This window comes from Ambystoma mexicanum, chromosome 10 (assembly GCF_040938575.1).
Source record: "Ambystoma mexicanum isolate Mex_15411 chromosome 10, UKY_AmexF1_1, whole genome shotgun sequence".
In the NCBI taxonomy this organism is placed as follows: Eukaryota; Metazoa; Chordata; class Amphibia; order Caudata; family Ambystomatidae; genus Ambystoma; species Ambystoma mexicanum.
The window spans coordinates 1078064703-1078080519 of record NC_090932.1 but is presented as its reverse complement, the minus strand read 5'-3'; the positions used below and the strand labels follow the sequence as shown (position 1 = coordinate 1078080519).

General features: G+C 42.8%; 1 protein-coding gene across 1 annotated transcript in view; it reads right to left on the bottom strand.

Annotated features, from left to right (window-relative positions):
- Positions 1-15817, bottom strand: part of LOC138492975 (gastrokine-2-like) — a 67816-nt gene that overhangs the window by 12173 nt on the left and 39826 nt on the right. Inside the window, exon 2 of the mRNA XM_069620248.1 lies at positions 843-980. Within this exon, the coding sequence (XP_069476349.1) occupies positions 843-980 (138 nt within the window). The remainder of the gene's footprint in view (positions 1-842; positions 981-15817) is intronic.

The window sequence follows — 15817 nt, the reverse complement described above, 5'->3', positions numbered from 1 at the left end:
GAAAGCTGGATGTAAAGATGTTCCTGCCCCCAGATAGTCTTTTGGATGATGTAATGGGTCTTGAATTTGATCCTTGTGGTCACCGTGAGCCAGTGGAGAGATTCTAGAGAGTCTGGAAGCGATACGCCAGAGTTGTCCAACTTCAGGCCTCGAGGTCGACAATCCTGGCGGATTTTCAGGATATCCCTCATTAATATTCATGTGAAGAAGTTTGCATGCATTTGAGAATCATTGTATGCAAATTTAGCTCATTAATGAGGGTATACATGAAAATCTGAAATTTTTCTGGCCCTCAAGGGCTCTAATTGGACAACCCTGCCTTATGATGTTCCACTGTGCGATCCCGCCAGGATCGCCACTGCGGACCATGATACGATGTTACTACAGGGGGGGAGGGAATTGCTGTTCATGGAATGGGAATGTTGGGCTTCTAACCTTGGCATTAGGGGTGTACAATTTAATTATCGCAAACTAAATTAGTGTTGATGTGGCTTAATGTTTGCATCGCAGGCACATTTTGAATAACACAAATTGACTTGTTGCAAATAGAAATCGGATTGCTTATGTAAAAAAGATTCTTCAAAAAAATTAATAGATTTGTTTTTAAAAAGCTATTCTTCAAGAAAATTAACGTCAGAAAAGATAAATTGGTTCATAGTATCAAACGTTTGGTTGCAAAATGGAACGGATTTGTTTAAAAAGAAGACATTTGCTTTTGCCAGTCGCTTTCCACTGGGAAAGTGATTCATGATTTGCTTTCTAGCAAAACTGCAAGTTGATCGAATTTAAAACCCAATTCTCTATTATATCTTTTTTTTCGCCCATCCCTAGTTTGGAGTTACCTGGTTGTAGTCCAAGATAACATTGCTTGTGCGGCGTCCAGCATAGATATTGAAAACAGCCACGTTGGTTTGCTGGTTGACGTTCACCGTCTGGTACACATTGCCGCCATCATTCCCCTGGTTTATGATCTGGATTGCCTAAGGAGAGAAGACACAAGAAACTCCTGGGAAACACTGGGCTATGACCAATCACAAAAGTCAACTTTGTCAAGTGTAATTCGTTGTGACCCTTCTTTTATATGCATGATACCTATAGTTTCCATGACTTCAATGACCAGTAGTGCAAATGACCCTATATCAGGAGGCTACTGGCCCCTCCTTATTTGTCATTTCCTGTACCAATGCATTATGATTTTTCTACTTGCGCTTAATCAGGTGAAGTAGAACGTCGGGTATGTAAACGCCTTCCCATGGGTGGAGCTAATTACATTGCTTAAGTAGAGGGTGTACCGAATAGCATATTACATATTTAGCTGAACATCAGTTCTCCGGATCAACGCGCACACAATTAGTCACTGGCCACCTACCTCCTTCTCTCCAATGCTCCTGCATCCACAGAACTCCATTCCACACAGAGATACCCATCGTGTCTTGCTCCTCACCAAGACCGCGTCTCTCACACCAGGATGTGGAGAACCTTTTTTGATATCTCAGTGCTACGTGGATAGACCTACTCACACCTCACCGCTCAATCCTCATACGCCTACGCCTACTCCCCACCACCCCAGCATATGTCTCTGTGGCTCTCTGGATGACTCTAACAACTCTCAATTCTCAGCTATCCTCCAGCTGAGTGGTTTATGTATGTACCACTTCCTACCAACATTTAGATCCTAAGCACCACCAGTTTTTATCAGAAGTGGAAAGGGAGCACCAGGGGGACTAAGGGGCTGATTCACAGAGCGTTTCCCTCTGGGATTGTGCCATTATAAAATGCTTCCGTGAATCAGCCCCTCAGTGTCTTGGCCAGGATCACACATTGTGGTCAGCTAGAGAAGCAGGGATTAGAACACAGGTGTCCAAATTTCACACTTGGCATGTTAGCCTCCAGACAGCTCATTCTATCCACTAAATTGCCATAAAGTGTGTGCGTAGCTCTCTCTTTCACGCTTAACGGCCCTACCATGTCGTACTAGTCGTCACATTACAGCTGTCTCTGATTCTACCCTGCGTACGACTCTCTCTGTCCCATATAGACTAACACACTCACCCCTCAATGCTTAATCACCACCCTATCATCTTGCCACCACCCCAACATATGCATGGTTCTGTGGCTATAAGCCCTACACAAACATACTCTCACAACCATTTATCCTCAGATATTCTATCCCCAATCCAGTCCATGTATTTACATGGTGTTTTCTATCTGTTTTTACTTTGCTTCTAAGCTCTCCCAATGTTACACAGATATGTGAAATGAGTCACAGGAAGATAAAGCAAATTGCACAGGATCACACAATTTCGTCCACTTGAGAAGTTGGAACGAAAAGCAAGGTCTTCAGGCTCCAGACTTGGCATAATAGCCACCAGCCACTTGATCATTTTCACCACTCCAGCATATGCGCACGATTCTAACCCATATTAACAAGTCCATGCTTTACGCTTCACTCTCCTCAACTCTCCTTCCCACAAGAATATGTAGGGCTCTGTGGTCTCAGAGTGTGTGGACACACAAACACACCCACACACACACTCTCTATCTTTTCCTGCACTCATCACTTGTCCTTGCAGCACAGACATGACACTTAGAACCAAGCACTGGGGAAATATGAATGCATTTGGCTAAAGCCGAATAATTGCACTTCATCGTACATGTTTGCCTGCATCTCTATTTGAAGTCAAGGTTCAGGAGATCAATAGCTTTACCCCTCCATTCAAACTTTGGCCATGTGATGCCACAAGCCAAAGCAAACGACCAAGGATCCCTTTAAATTGCAGAGGTGGGTAAACATCTGTATATCTCTTCCATTGCAAGACACGGCTCCCATCCTTAAATAAGTGGATCACTTGACCGCCTTGGCTAAATAAATAAAACATCTCTAGACGTCTCAGTCGCTTAACTTCCCATAGAGCACAGCATCATTAAATCCCTATATCACTTGATGCTCGCTGTGAAGGTGACAATCTTTGTATGGTAATCACATGTCGATCTCTAAATGACTTCATATTATAATTTAAATTGGCTTTTAGCCCACCACTTGTAATCTACTTTGAGACATCGGGCCTCATTACGAGGTATGCCGATAGCCATGCCGCTATTGGCGGCATGGCTGCCGGCAAAACCACATCCGTGTCTGTGTCCTCGGAATGAGGACTTACCGGACCATTCCGAGTTCGGATGGCCCTGTAATTCCTCACTCGAGGACACGGACACGGTTCATCCCCATTCCCCCATAGGGCTGAAATGGGAATGGGAGAGGGAGTAAACAACGGGCCATTACGAGATGGCCCATTGTTTGCTCCCTCTTCCCCTCGCGGGACCCGGTATGCACGCCTGGTTTTCCCAGACGTGCTTAACGTGTCCCGCGAGGGGACCTCGTAATGTGGTGGAACGGGTTGAACGGCGCCGCAGCCTTTTACGGCGCTGTTTAACCCGTTCCGCCAGGGTCGTAATGAGGCCCATCAACTTTAAATCGGTGTATTGCTCGATGTCATTGTGCAAGACAACCATCACTAAAACTGAAGGTCTTTTCATTTCCTGGGCACCGGCGGCCATTTTCTTTATGTTTTTGGTCTGTTGAGATTTCACTTCACGTCAATTCTTTTGGGATACCTGTGCCGCTTGACAACCTCGGTCCATGCAGTCATTTCTAAATCTTAGCATTACTAGATGTCTGTTAATTTACTCCAGCCTTACGGATCATCAGAGATCCCAGAAGAAATTAGACACATGTTTTGATCATACACCAGATGACATTCTATAGAATGGCAAGGCAGCCATCTTTGGATGTTGTACTGCCCTCTGGGAGATGATCCAGAATTGGCTAATGATTAGATTTTAACGGAAGGGGCATTCATGATACATAGAATTTGCGCATGATAGACAGCAAAACAAAATGCTGCGATATACTGGAGCAGTAGCATTGTCTTTCCACTGTAAAGGATGGTCTAAAAAAGCACGAAAGTGCATTTAAGAAATTGTTTCGGATATTAGTTCTTTTAAAAAATGCAGTGGCAATCAAATGCCATACTATCAGTTTTGTTGCCAAATAATTAAATTGTTTGCATCAAGTTTTCCCAATGGAATTCTTCATGTTGGGAACAGACCTGACTCTCACGTTTCTGTTCAGTTTACGACACGCGCCCTACTGAAGTGGGCGATTAGTCTTCTTTCTGTGATAGTTTGCACATTTCTACCGGAGAGGGGGGTGTTAACTTCTCATATGTCCACCTCAAGAAGACGATTCATGTGAAAATTGAACTATTTCATATCTCAAAAATCAATAATATCAACTCACATCTGCAAAAAATGATGGAACCAATTAGAATCGAAATGGAACTGAGGGCCTTCATCCGCCACATTGAGAAGCAGGAACAGCTGTGCTTACGGATGAGGAACAGAGAATTCTGTCCCTCATGCATTGTTTAAACTCATTTCGAACATATAGAGAGGGTAGGCTAAGTAAAGGGGTATACAAAAAAGCTGAAAGTGAAGTATGATTTAGTCAAGTGAAATAGACTAAGAGAGTGGACGATTTTGTTTCTTCTAAGTTTAAAAATGGCATCACAATGTTATGCATGGCTCTAAGGTGTTAGATAGATTGCTCAAAAACATTACTGTTCAAATCTTTAGCCGTGTCTTCCAATTGAAAACACGTTTGGCGTGCTAAATACTTGCCAGACGTCATACAGAGATACGCATGACGCAGAGTGTGAGTGCATGCAAGGGTGCTATGATATCCAGTATACTTCTGCTTCACAATCATAAGCTGATATTTTTGTATTACTTTACACCTGAGAAATTGAGTCATTGGTACCCAGGGAAGTTGATGATATGTGCACAGCATGGGAAGCTATCTGCAAATCCAATTCATATACTGTTAACATGTCCCTCAATGAAGGTATTTTTGGCTATTTTTTTCTTTTCTAATACATATCTTATGCTAAACAGTGCTGTTTGATTCCGACAAATACATTTTTGGGCTTCCTTTTAGGGTTAGGGCAATTCCCTGTTTACCTATTTTATACCAAAGCCGTGATCATGGCCCAACTTCTATCACGCGCCGCTGGAATGACACGAATCCACCTAAGGAAACGACTGGTTTACTGAAACGATTTACACATGTTACGATGAAAGGTTCATGCACCGAACATGCAATGCACATGACCCTGTTAGGGGGGGATTTATACAGTTTTTGGAATCTCATGGCTGGGCTGCCGATATGTAGATCAGGTTATATATATTTTTTTATCACGTATTCAGGCTAGTAGAGTTATTGCTGATTGTTCATAGTGTATTCATTTTTGATGGATTGACTACTTTTTAAAATATTTTTTCTACTGTCAGTGTGTAGAAATGAAAAAATATTTAGAAAAAAAAACCTTGTTAGTACATGTGATTGAGCAAACATGAGCCTGGGGTTGGAGTACGCCTGGAACAGATAACACAGTGGAATTAGACCGGGTAAACAAAGGCCGAAGTTTAATTGAACACAATTAAGATGTAGGATGAATTTATCTGACTTTGAAGCTGACTTGTGACGAGGACGTGACATTTGCATGTACTTCTATTTTTGTAAACTCCCTGAAAGCAAACGTACCAAGGTATGCATGCTTTTGGAAACTGACTAAGGCTTTAAGGGAGTTCCATGGCATACTTCTATTTTTTCATATTGTAAGATAACATGTAAGATACAATGAATTGTCAAACAATATAAAAGAACAAAATAAGAAAAAGTATATTCTATGGAAGTTTTGCTCCCTTTTCTTTTAAATAGTAAAATGTGGATCTTCGTGGACGCAAAATGAGTAGCTTATTTCTTTTAAATAAAAATGGGAGACACGAATATGGCCTGAGGTGTTGCGTGCACCTCTCTAGCATCGATCGACACAATCAAGTCTATTTGATTTAAAGTGCTGTATACATAATAATATACATTAAAGAATACATGCATACATAGGTAGGATAGGTCATGGGTGCTGGCAAAATGTCGAAAGATAAACAAAATATCAAGGGTAAAAGGAAACACAGAGATCAACTCTGGCATGCAGTCCACTCCGCACTGAAAAACCCACGCCCTTGCGACAGTATTTTCTGTTTATGTGGAGGTTGTGTTTGAACAAATGGGATGAATTTCCACACAAAACCTGTCTCAAAAAGTGAACCAAGGCGTTGACAATAATAGTACTGTCTATTGATATCGTGAACACCACCAACTAATTACTGTCTGTGGGCAATTTTGCAGCAGTGTTCAATTTTCACTGATGTCTGGTCATTTTGCCCTAACATCTGGCAATTTGCATTTGTATTGAAAGGTTTTTCAACAAAATGTTCACTGAATGGCCAGTGCAAAGAAGACATTTCGCACCAGTCCTTCTATGGAAATATGAGTGCAATATTACCCAGCCTTAGTACAACACTCCCAGAAGTGATGTGATGTATGAAATGGTGCCAGTAAGTGCTGAGAAAATATACTACAATCTTAGACAAAGTCACTCATTTCATTGTATCCCAGATTTAAAACTTGGACCTGCAGTTCTCAGGGTGAATGTCTATGACCCTAAGCTATTTACAAATATCTCTACGGTTGTAGTTTAATAAAGAACAACTTTTCATTCTGAGTAAAGCCGGGCTACCAGGGCTCAGAAGAGGAAAGCGTGCGGGTGCAAGAGGTCTGATCCCTGGACACGGGACTGCTGGCGCGTAATTTCTTATGGGCATAAGAACTGACTTGGCATATCACTTTCACAGTAACCAATAGGCTGCTCGGACGACCAAGGCAACTGCTGGGCAGGACCTCTTCCAAAGAAACACTAATAGAGAGCGGTCTCTCGCAAAACTACTCTCGAGTCTAAAGTTGTTTTGTTTTTTTAAACTGACCGTACCGTCATTATTAGCAGAATAAATGTGGAGTCATAATATTTTCCAAATAAAAGATGGGGAGTGAGGACTGACCAAATGACCCATTATCCTGATGAACCGGCGCGGCAACAGGTGGTGGCAGTTTCTTACAAAATACACGACTGGAGCGTTATTACTGAAAAGTACCTGAGCAGGACTTTGCTCACCATAACTGAGCAGGACATAATTACATGGAAAATCGACTCCTTCACCCGGGGAAGAACTGGTGGGCAGCACGTGCTTTGAAATGACCAATGAGGTTGTGAGCATTGGCAGAATAAAGGGTGAGCACGAATTCTTCCAAAATAACTGAAGGAGGGGCGAGGGGGTGACTGAGCGCAAAATAACTGATTCGTATGAACATCTGATGTGGATATTAATTGACAGACCGGCTGGTAGCACATGCCTGCTTGCAATCACTTGATGCAATGACAGAGGGAGGATCAATGCCGTGCCTTTGCTTTACGAACACTGGTTGGGATGGCCATAGATTAACAACTGATCAAGCATTCTTTCTTTTGCAAATCTCAGACCGGCACATGAATACCTGCACACCGACTCATGGCTTGATTTCTTTCAGAGAATAACAATGATATGCGAAAATATCGAGGATATGAGTACAAGTTAAACGTGGATACACCTCTCCGTGAATGACTACTATAAATATATGTCACATGACCAGGTGAGGTACACATTCAGGGCTATCCTCGTGTGACATGTGCACACTTGTTACATGGCTCTCAGTGGCGTTGTTTGCATTAATCATACACGGACTGGCAAGGCTTAAGCAGGGCCATGAGAGGGCGATTGCCAGTTGAGCTCACACATGTCGTGGAGTTTTGAGGGAGAACACCCCAGAAAGGATAGGTTGGAATAACTTGTGATTGGGTGGGGATGGTTGGATGAAAGGATGCAGAGAACGATGGGTGGCTGAATGGAACATTGATGAATGAATTGATAGATGGGGAAAGCAAGGGTGAAGGCATACCTGACACCATAACCCATTCTATTCGGGATATTCCTGTACAGACCTGGTTTTAAGTTTGCATTCCAGGACTTCTGATCCTATGTCTATAATGGCAGAAATACAGGATTACAGGCCCGAGAATGCAAAATAAAAAATCGGGACTAGACTAGCATCCCCAAACTGGAATGGGGCATGTTGGCATGCTTGGGAAGGATGGAAACATTCATGGATGGATAAATGGATAGATGAATGGATGGGTAGATGGATGGATGGATAACGGACATTCATATGTATGGATGGATGGATAGATGCAGTAATAGATTGATGTATCAGTGGAGGACGGATGGCTAGATACATGAATGGATGGCTGAATTAATAGATCGATGTATCAAAGGAGGAACGGTGGATTCATGGATGGATACATGGATGGATGGATGAATGGCTGAATTAATAGATCTATGTAACAGAGAAGGAAGGATGCATGGATACATGCATGATACATACATGGATGGATGGATGGTTGAATTAATAGATCGATGTATCAGAGGAGGATGGATGGATGCATTCATGGATACATGAATGGATGGCTGAAATAATAGATTGATGTATCAGAGGAGGAATGATGGATGGATGCATGCATGGATACATTGGATAGATGGATGGCTGAATTAATAGATCGATGTATCAGAGGATGAAGGATTGATGGGTGCATGCATGGAACATAAATGGATGGATCGATGGCTGAATTAATATATATGAATATATATATATACAACACCAAGAAAGTTATGGTGGGTTTAAAAAGGTTTGAAGAAAAACCTTTCACCTGAAATGTGAAAGTCAGAAAGTAGAATTGAGTCAAGTCACACATTCCACAACGCCACCTAGTAGTAGTCTACTTATATAAATATATATACACACACACATACATAGTCGGTGTGATAGAAAAAGGAATTGAGCCTCAGGTACTTACATCGTCAGTTAATGCTGGTGCCAAGAAGACCCCCAGAAGCACACCCACGAGAATCTGTGATGGAAAAAGAACACCTGTGAGTGTAGCAGAGACAACTCGAATCTTTAATTATCTTGGACCCAGCCCTGCATGCCTTCTACATGTGGCTGATGCTGAGCTTTCAAAGCCATTCTCGGACATGAGACTGACTCTGTCCCAGCCCTGCTGGCCTCCGGTCATGCGACTAGCTGCCTGAGACACACCAGCCTTTCAGAGTTATTAAGCAGACATGCTCATGGATATTGGCCACCTATCCCGTAGGCATGTCTGCTGCTCGTCCAAGAGGTGGGAGGGGAGTAAACACATGGAGTAGGCCTGATAGCACCCCGGTATGTGCTGCATGGCGTGCTTCCCAGTATTCATGATAAACCTCTTTCTTTGGAGATTCTCTTTTATTTAGAGATTAGGAGACAGCACGGGGCCCCCATCAAACACTACAGATTTCCCTAAGCGTCTCATCAGAGCTCTTTTCCGTGTTTCCCAAAATACTCTTTCACATCCTTTTCTCAATCATTGAAATCCTATATCTTAGCAATTTGGGATTCAGAGTCATATGTAAAAATATACAATATAAAAGCATGAAATGAAGGTGGACAGAATGTGTCAGAACCTGGGGAAATTGAAGGACAGTGATAAATGGCAAACACGGCTACTGAGGGATGGCTTGGTTTCCTTGCTCAGTCCTTTCTCACCTCTAAAGAAGAACAGGCAGTGCACATGTAATGTGAAATGGGCACTTTCTACACATGCAATGGAGCTCCTGGCACTTAACAAATCTAGACATCTACAACCAATGGCTCTTTTGATGTTCTGGACTACAACTTCCATCAGTCCTAGCCACCATAGTCAAAGGTGAGGGATCATGGCAATCGTAGGCCAAAACACTGGCAGAGCCGCAGGTTGCAGACCCTTAATACATCATACATTTATCAAACATAGCATCGACAAGTGTAGGAGATTGCGATTTCTTATTGTAAGACATACCACGCTCCTTTTCTGGGGAGTAAGGGGCCTTTTGCTCCTTCCTTCATGCTGCCTAGTCTAATTGTTTCAGCAACACACCTAGGGAAGGAATACCACGCTCTATAGCTTTGCTAAAGGAATCTGTCATGCTCACCATTGCCTTCATGGCGTCTGCTGCGTAGCGCCCTAGGACTCAGTAGAGAAGAAGCTGTATGCCAAGGCGCAGGACTGGGCTGCATGGAGCCTGCCCCCTGCTTATATACGCCCCTGCATGACCAAGCGCCCCCACTTTCCTCTCCAGATAAAGCTATTTGCTCACCTCGTGAAGGTGCCTGCGCAATAACAGTATCAGCATGGACTATTTGCCAAAGAGGATGGGTTTGGATTTTCACCCTCTTCCTTTCGCTTGGAGGGATGAGAGCCCTGCGTTCAAACTTAGCGGAGTAGGGCGTTCTTGTTGGGTGAGTGGGAAAGGCCCTCACAAAGGGAATGAAATATTGCGGAATAGGTGTCGGCGTTTATAATTAGACTCCCATTCATGTAAAAGTGCAAACTGGGCTCTGCGTGCCACTGTGAGTCAAAAGAGGGTTAAAGGTGGCATGGCAGAATGCCGCGCCCAAGTTTATAATGGGAGAAGGAAAAATACCCTTACAATAATGATTTACAGTTGCGTGTTAATGGCACGCACTGAGATATAAATCCGCTCCAAGCAATATTGTACATTTTCTGTCTTTGAACTAATAATTTCTATATTTTCATAAAGAACTCACCAAAAATCAATGTATCTTTTGCAACTTAATAAACTCAACCTATCAACTTTTGATGGCATTGCAATCTGAGTAACTCTTTCGGGGAATCCAACCTGTGACCTACACGTTAGAGAAATAGCTCTGCAATGAGCACAGAGCCCACTGAACTAGCTCACGAGGAGAGGGGCATTTTGTCGTGGGCACGATACAGTGGTCCTTATTACCACAGCTGTATTCCTGGGAAAGATAGTGGCAGGTGGGTCCAACTAGAGCAGGGTGGTCCAACTCGAGGCTTTGAGGGCCGGATCCATGTCGGGTTTTCAGGATACCCCTCATTAATATTCACTACACACATTTGCATACAATGATTCTAATTGTATGCAAATCTTTCCTTATGAATATTAATGAGAGCTACCCTGAAAACCCATCAGGATCCCGGCTCTCAAGGCCTGGAATTGGACAACTCTGAACTAGAGGGTGGCAGGTGGAGCTAACTTAGGAAAAAGAAGCTGGACCACCCATGGTTATAAATAGAAATGGGTTTTCTCTGATGAACGAAGCAGGTATGGACCAGAGGTAACAGGGCACACAGCTCCATGCAGCCGTGGGTACAGTGATTGCACCCAGAACAGCGGTGCAGGAGGAGTATCCACCAGTGACGTGTCCAGACTCTTTTGACTGGGGTGTCCCAAGTGGGGTACTAACGTGATAGTTTAGGATAACGGGGTGGCCAATCGGATTCCATCTGTAGCACACGCCACCCCAGGCCGCTCCCTGGACACCTCACTGGTACCCGCAAAAAAGGAGGAACATTGAAAAAGCAGACTTGTGGGCTGGAAGGGACCAGGAAGGGAGGATGATGAATGGGAGCGGGCTGGAGCGGGTAGGTCTGGAGCAGAAGGAGTGGCGCAGGATAGTGCCAAGTCTGTGGCCAGTGCCAGATTAAACCTTGTGGAGGCCATAGGCAGTTGAAATGTCAAGGCACCCCCTTGCAAATTATCTCCTAATACGTTTAAACATTTCTGCACCGATTTACTTTGATCTGTTGTCGCGGGGCCCCTAAAAGGAGCCGGGCCCAGAGGCCGGTGCCTACTTGGCCTGATGGGTAATGCGGCACTATCTGTGGTGTGATGACAGAAACATGACAGTCGAGGCAGCGAATCACTGTAAAGTGATGCCGATCCTTCTCACCAGCCACCCGATGACAACACGGAGAGAAAATCCGAGTCTTCTACAGAAGCGTCAGATCCTCGAGAAAGAGAATGACAATCCCAACTCCCTCCCTAACCCTCAATGACTCCAGTTCAAGATAAAGTTGATTCTCAAATTGAATACCAGCCCCCTTCCTAATTCCCTCATGATGCCAGCTTGACCAGGTCAAACAAAACTATTTGTTTTTCCTTCCTCCTATTATAGGGATGGGATTATATGTGTACATACAGGAGGCGCAGTGATAGAAATGGAAAATAAAATATTGAGGTACCCTCTCCGCTGTGGGTGCTGGTGGGCTGTGGGGAGAATGCCAGGCATGGTCACACTACACAGTATTGCTACATAGAACCAAAGCCTGGCTATTTACAAAAAAGAAAAGAGCATTATGGAACATAAGATTGCCCACAATTTCAAATTTTAAACATGTCTGATAGTGATTCCGCAAGAAACCCTTTTGAGCGAGTAATGCCAGTTGGACTTTACTCTTTTCATTAGTCAGAATACTCACCCTAATAAAACAATGTCGGAAGACAAATTTACCAAATTGGACATTTGTTAAAGGGTCTGTGACTTTGGCTGTTTCTTCATTCCTACTCACAGCTCCACTTAATGACACAAATGAGAGTTGCTTGGGCCCATTTCCTTCCTTGAGAGGGAGGGAAGAACATTCTGGGCATGGCCTCGCACTGCTGTTTTGGGGAGGATTAGAAGTGGTGCAATGTTTCAATAGGAGAAGGGGCTACATACCCTTTTTGTTCAGTACTTCAGCTGTGCATGAGTGATGCGCTGAAGGTTGTGAGTTGCCTCTTTGAACGATGAAGAAGAGTGACAGACTCGACTGCTAGTGTCCTGTTTTAGCTCTCACAAAGCCACATTAATGTTAAGGTATGAGGAAAAGGTACTGTCTGATGTTGTTGCTGGCAACTTAATGAAGGATACGAAGAGAAAGGAGATAGGGAAATTCTGTCTAGTCCTGCCTACCAGTGTGGCTATCCCTGGTCTCCGCTGGTGTGCGGAGATCTACGATTAAAACTTTCTCATGCTAAAAAACAGAACTGTATCTGTGATTATAACTTGACTTGTAACAAGAAAAATTCCATGTCTTATACAACTCATTGCCCTGGGCAGTGCGCGTTTCATCCTACTTCCAAAACCAATCCTATACCTTTGAAACTGATCTGGGCTATGTTAGGGGGATCCCAGTGGAAGTACTAATGCAGAAGGCCTTTTCTTCTCAACAAGTTGTTATAACACATTTTAAGGTGCTGAAATTAACACACCGTTGGTCTTTGGGCGAAACCCCCAGCTTGCTATCCCTTGATATTTTCGCCTCTCCAGTGCCAGCTGACCTCCACAATCTTTTATCATGGCAGATTACCTGCTGAACCGTGATGAAGACTGTGCGGCCCTTTTTGCACGTAGAGGCAGCACAGCTAATGCCTTTAAGAGCAATTTCAACTCAATAGAGACTCTCAAACAAAAATTAATCAAGTTAGAACGTCTCTCAAAGAAAGAAATTAATAAGTATTGGGAGCAAGCCTCTTTAACCAACTATTTGGATAATGATAAAACACCTAGGGGCTTGAGCATCCTTATCTTCCCTAATTTTGAAAATGATAATGACGGTGATCTTGCAGAGAAATGGAAAACTAACCTTTACCATAGCTCTCAAAAAATGGTAGAATTATTAGTCATGCATGCCAAGAGAGAACACACGAGAGTCACATCTCAAACTGATGTGCTAAAAAATGAAATCAAGGCAATGATCAATGCAGAATCAACCAAACAAAATTATGAGAAAATGTATGAAATACTCTGAGAGTACCAAGATGAAATAAAACTGAGAAAATTCAGAAAGTATTTTAGAGACGACAGAGACTACAGACAAGACTGGGTATATACCTTTCAAACTAAATACGATGGGACAATTTCCAAATCATACAATAACTCTTACAACACTAGCCCAGTCAGCTCAGACCCAGACTTTGAGGGAGATACAATCACTCCGTCTGGCACCGATGCTGAAAACACTGAATCACCATCCTCAAGTGGACAGGCTTTTTTAGAACAGATCCAGTGTTACAAGAAGGACAGCCAACACAACCTCAATACAAAACAATTCAGATTTCGCAATCCTCTAGTTCCAAATAATTCAACACCGCAAACCACACCAGGGGGAGGAGGGAGGGAAGCGGAAGCTGCAGCTCGGACGAATACTGTGGCCATTCTGGGATTTTGACAAGAGCCAATGCCAAGAAACAACTGACCAAATGAATGTGCCCAATTTGGAGGTTAATTTGTTTGTTCGCATTCTAAATGACGATTAAATCAGGGTACTAAATAAAGGTCTTTCTTTGACACCAACCTTGAATACTGATTTTGTTAACTTTCTGGTAGACCTTTTCAAATTTGTAAGAAAATTGAAATACATTTGTTTTTTTGCGACTCAAGCCAAAATGCATGTTTCCAAACCCATACTTGACCCATTGAGCACGTACACCATGCCAGACATTGCTAACACAGAAACACTGTTATCATTACAATTAGATAATGTTCCAGACAGAGATGATCTATGCAGGGGAATTGGCATCAAGACTTGACACTTGGAAATGGTTGAACTGAAACCCAGGTCCAAATTCACCCCACATTTGGGAAAAGATACTTTTCATTCAGCTCTAATCAAAGACATACATACAGTTATGGACAAACCACAATATCACAACAAGAGAAATCCAGAACTAATCTAGATCCTCGAGAACTTAAAGCTTTGCACAATCTAGCAAATGATATTTCTATTACCATCAAAGAAGCCGATAAAGGAGGAAACATTGTTGTCCTCAATACCCATGAATCCATCACGATGGGAACAAATCATCTAGCCACTCCTGGCTGTTATCTGAAACTGAAAAGCAACCCAACCAAAGGAATTGTACAAGACCTACATGTTGTAATTCAAGAATGGTTTTCTTTAGGATATCTTACAGATGAGGAAAAAAACATTTTATTCATCACAGAACCGACCATGCCCACTCTTTATTTTCTACCAAAAATTCACAAACATTTTGACACACTCCCTGAAGTCAGACCCAGAATGAGTGGCCTGAGGTAATCTCGCAGTATCTCCCACCTTTTTCAAACAAGTTGCCAAACACTGGTATCTCCTACACTTGGATACAGACCTTCTTCCATATTTATCCGACAAGCCTAAATTCATCTTTACCAGAGCGAATACACTCAAGAACAAACTAAGTCCAACCGTTTTCAATCCAAACATTACTTAACCCCAATCTGTGACTACCTGGTTGCAACCACCAGTGGGTTTTCATAAATGTGGTATTTTGAACACTTGCAAGTTCGCTTACAAGAACTGTCAAGAATTAATTGATGACACAGGAACAGTAATCAAAATTAAGGACTTCATAAACTGCAAAACCAAGTTTGTGGTTTATACCCTTATTTGTGTTTGTGGGAAACTGTGCATAGGCAGCACCATTAGGCAGCTATGGGTGCGAATAAGGGAACATCTGGCAAGTCTCTACAAGAATGATCCCAGATTGGCCCTTGCAATACTTTGGCAACATGAACATCAATTGGCTGACGAGGCAGATTTAAGATTCATAGGCCTTATGCAAGCAAAAAAGGGTACGTGTGGTGGTGACCTTTTGTTGAAACTTCAACAAATGCAATCCAAATTAATCTGCTATCTGCGATCTACTGTTAATGGTCTAAATACAGACCATGAAAAGCATGTGTTCTTGTGATGCAATGTTTATCGTGGTCTGTCGCCATGATATTTTTTAAATCAGTTTCTCATTAGCATATTTCACGCCCATTATCTGCAGAAAAATTATGGCAGATCTATGGGTTGGGAAAACAGTACACCCCAACCGTATTAACTCATTTGGAATTACCTTGGAATATGTTTCTGCATGTCTCTCTCCCCTTATGTACTGCGCAGAACTATGTAAACTCTCTTTTTCTATTGCAAACTTTCCGGACTCCATGTATTTG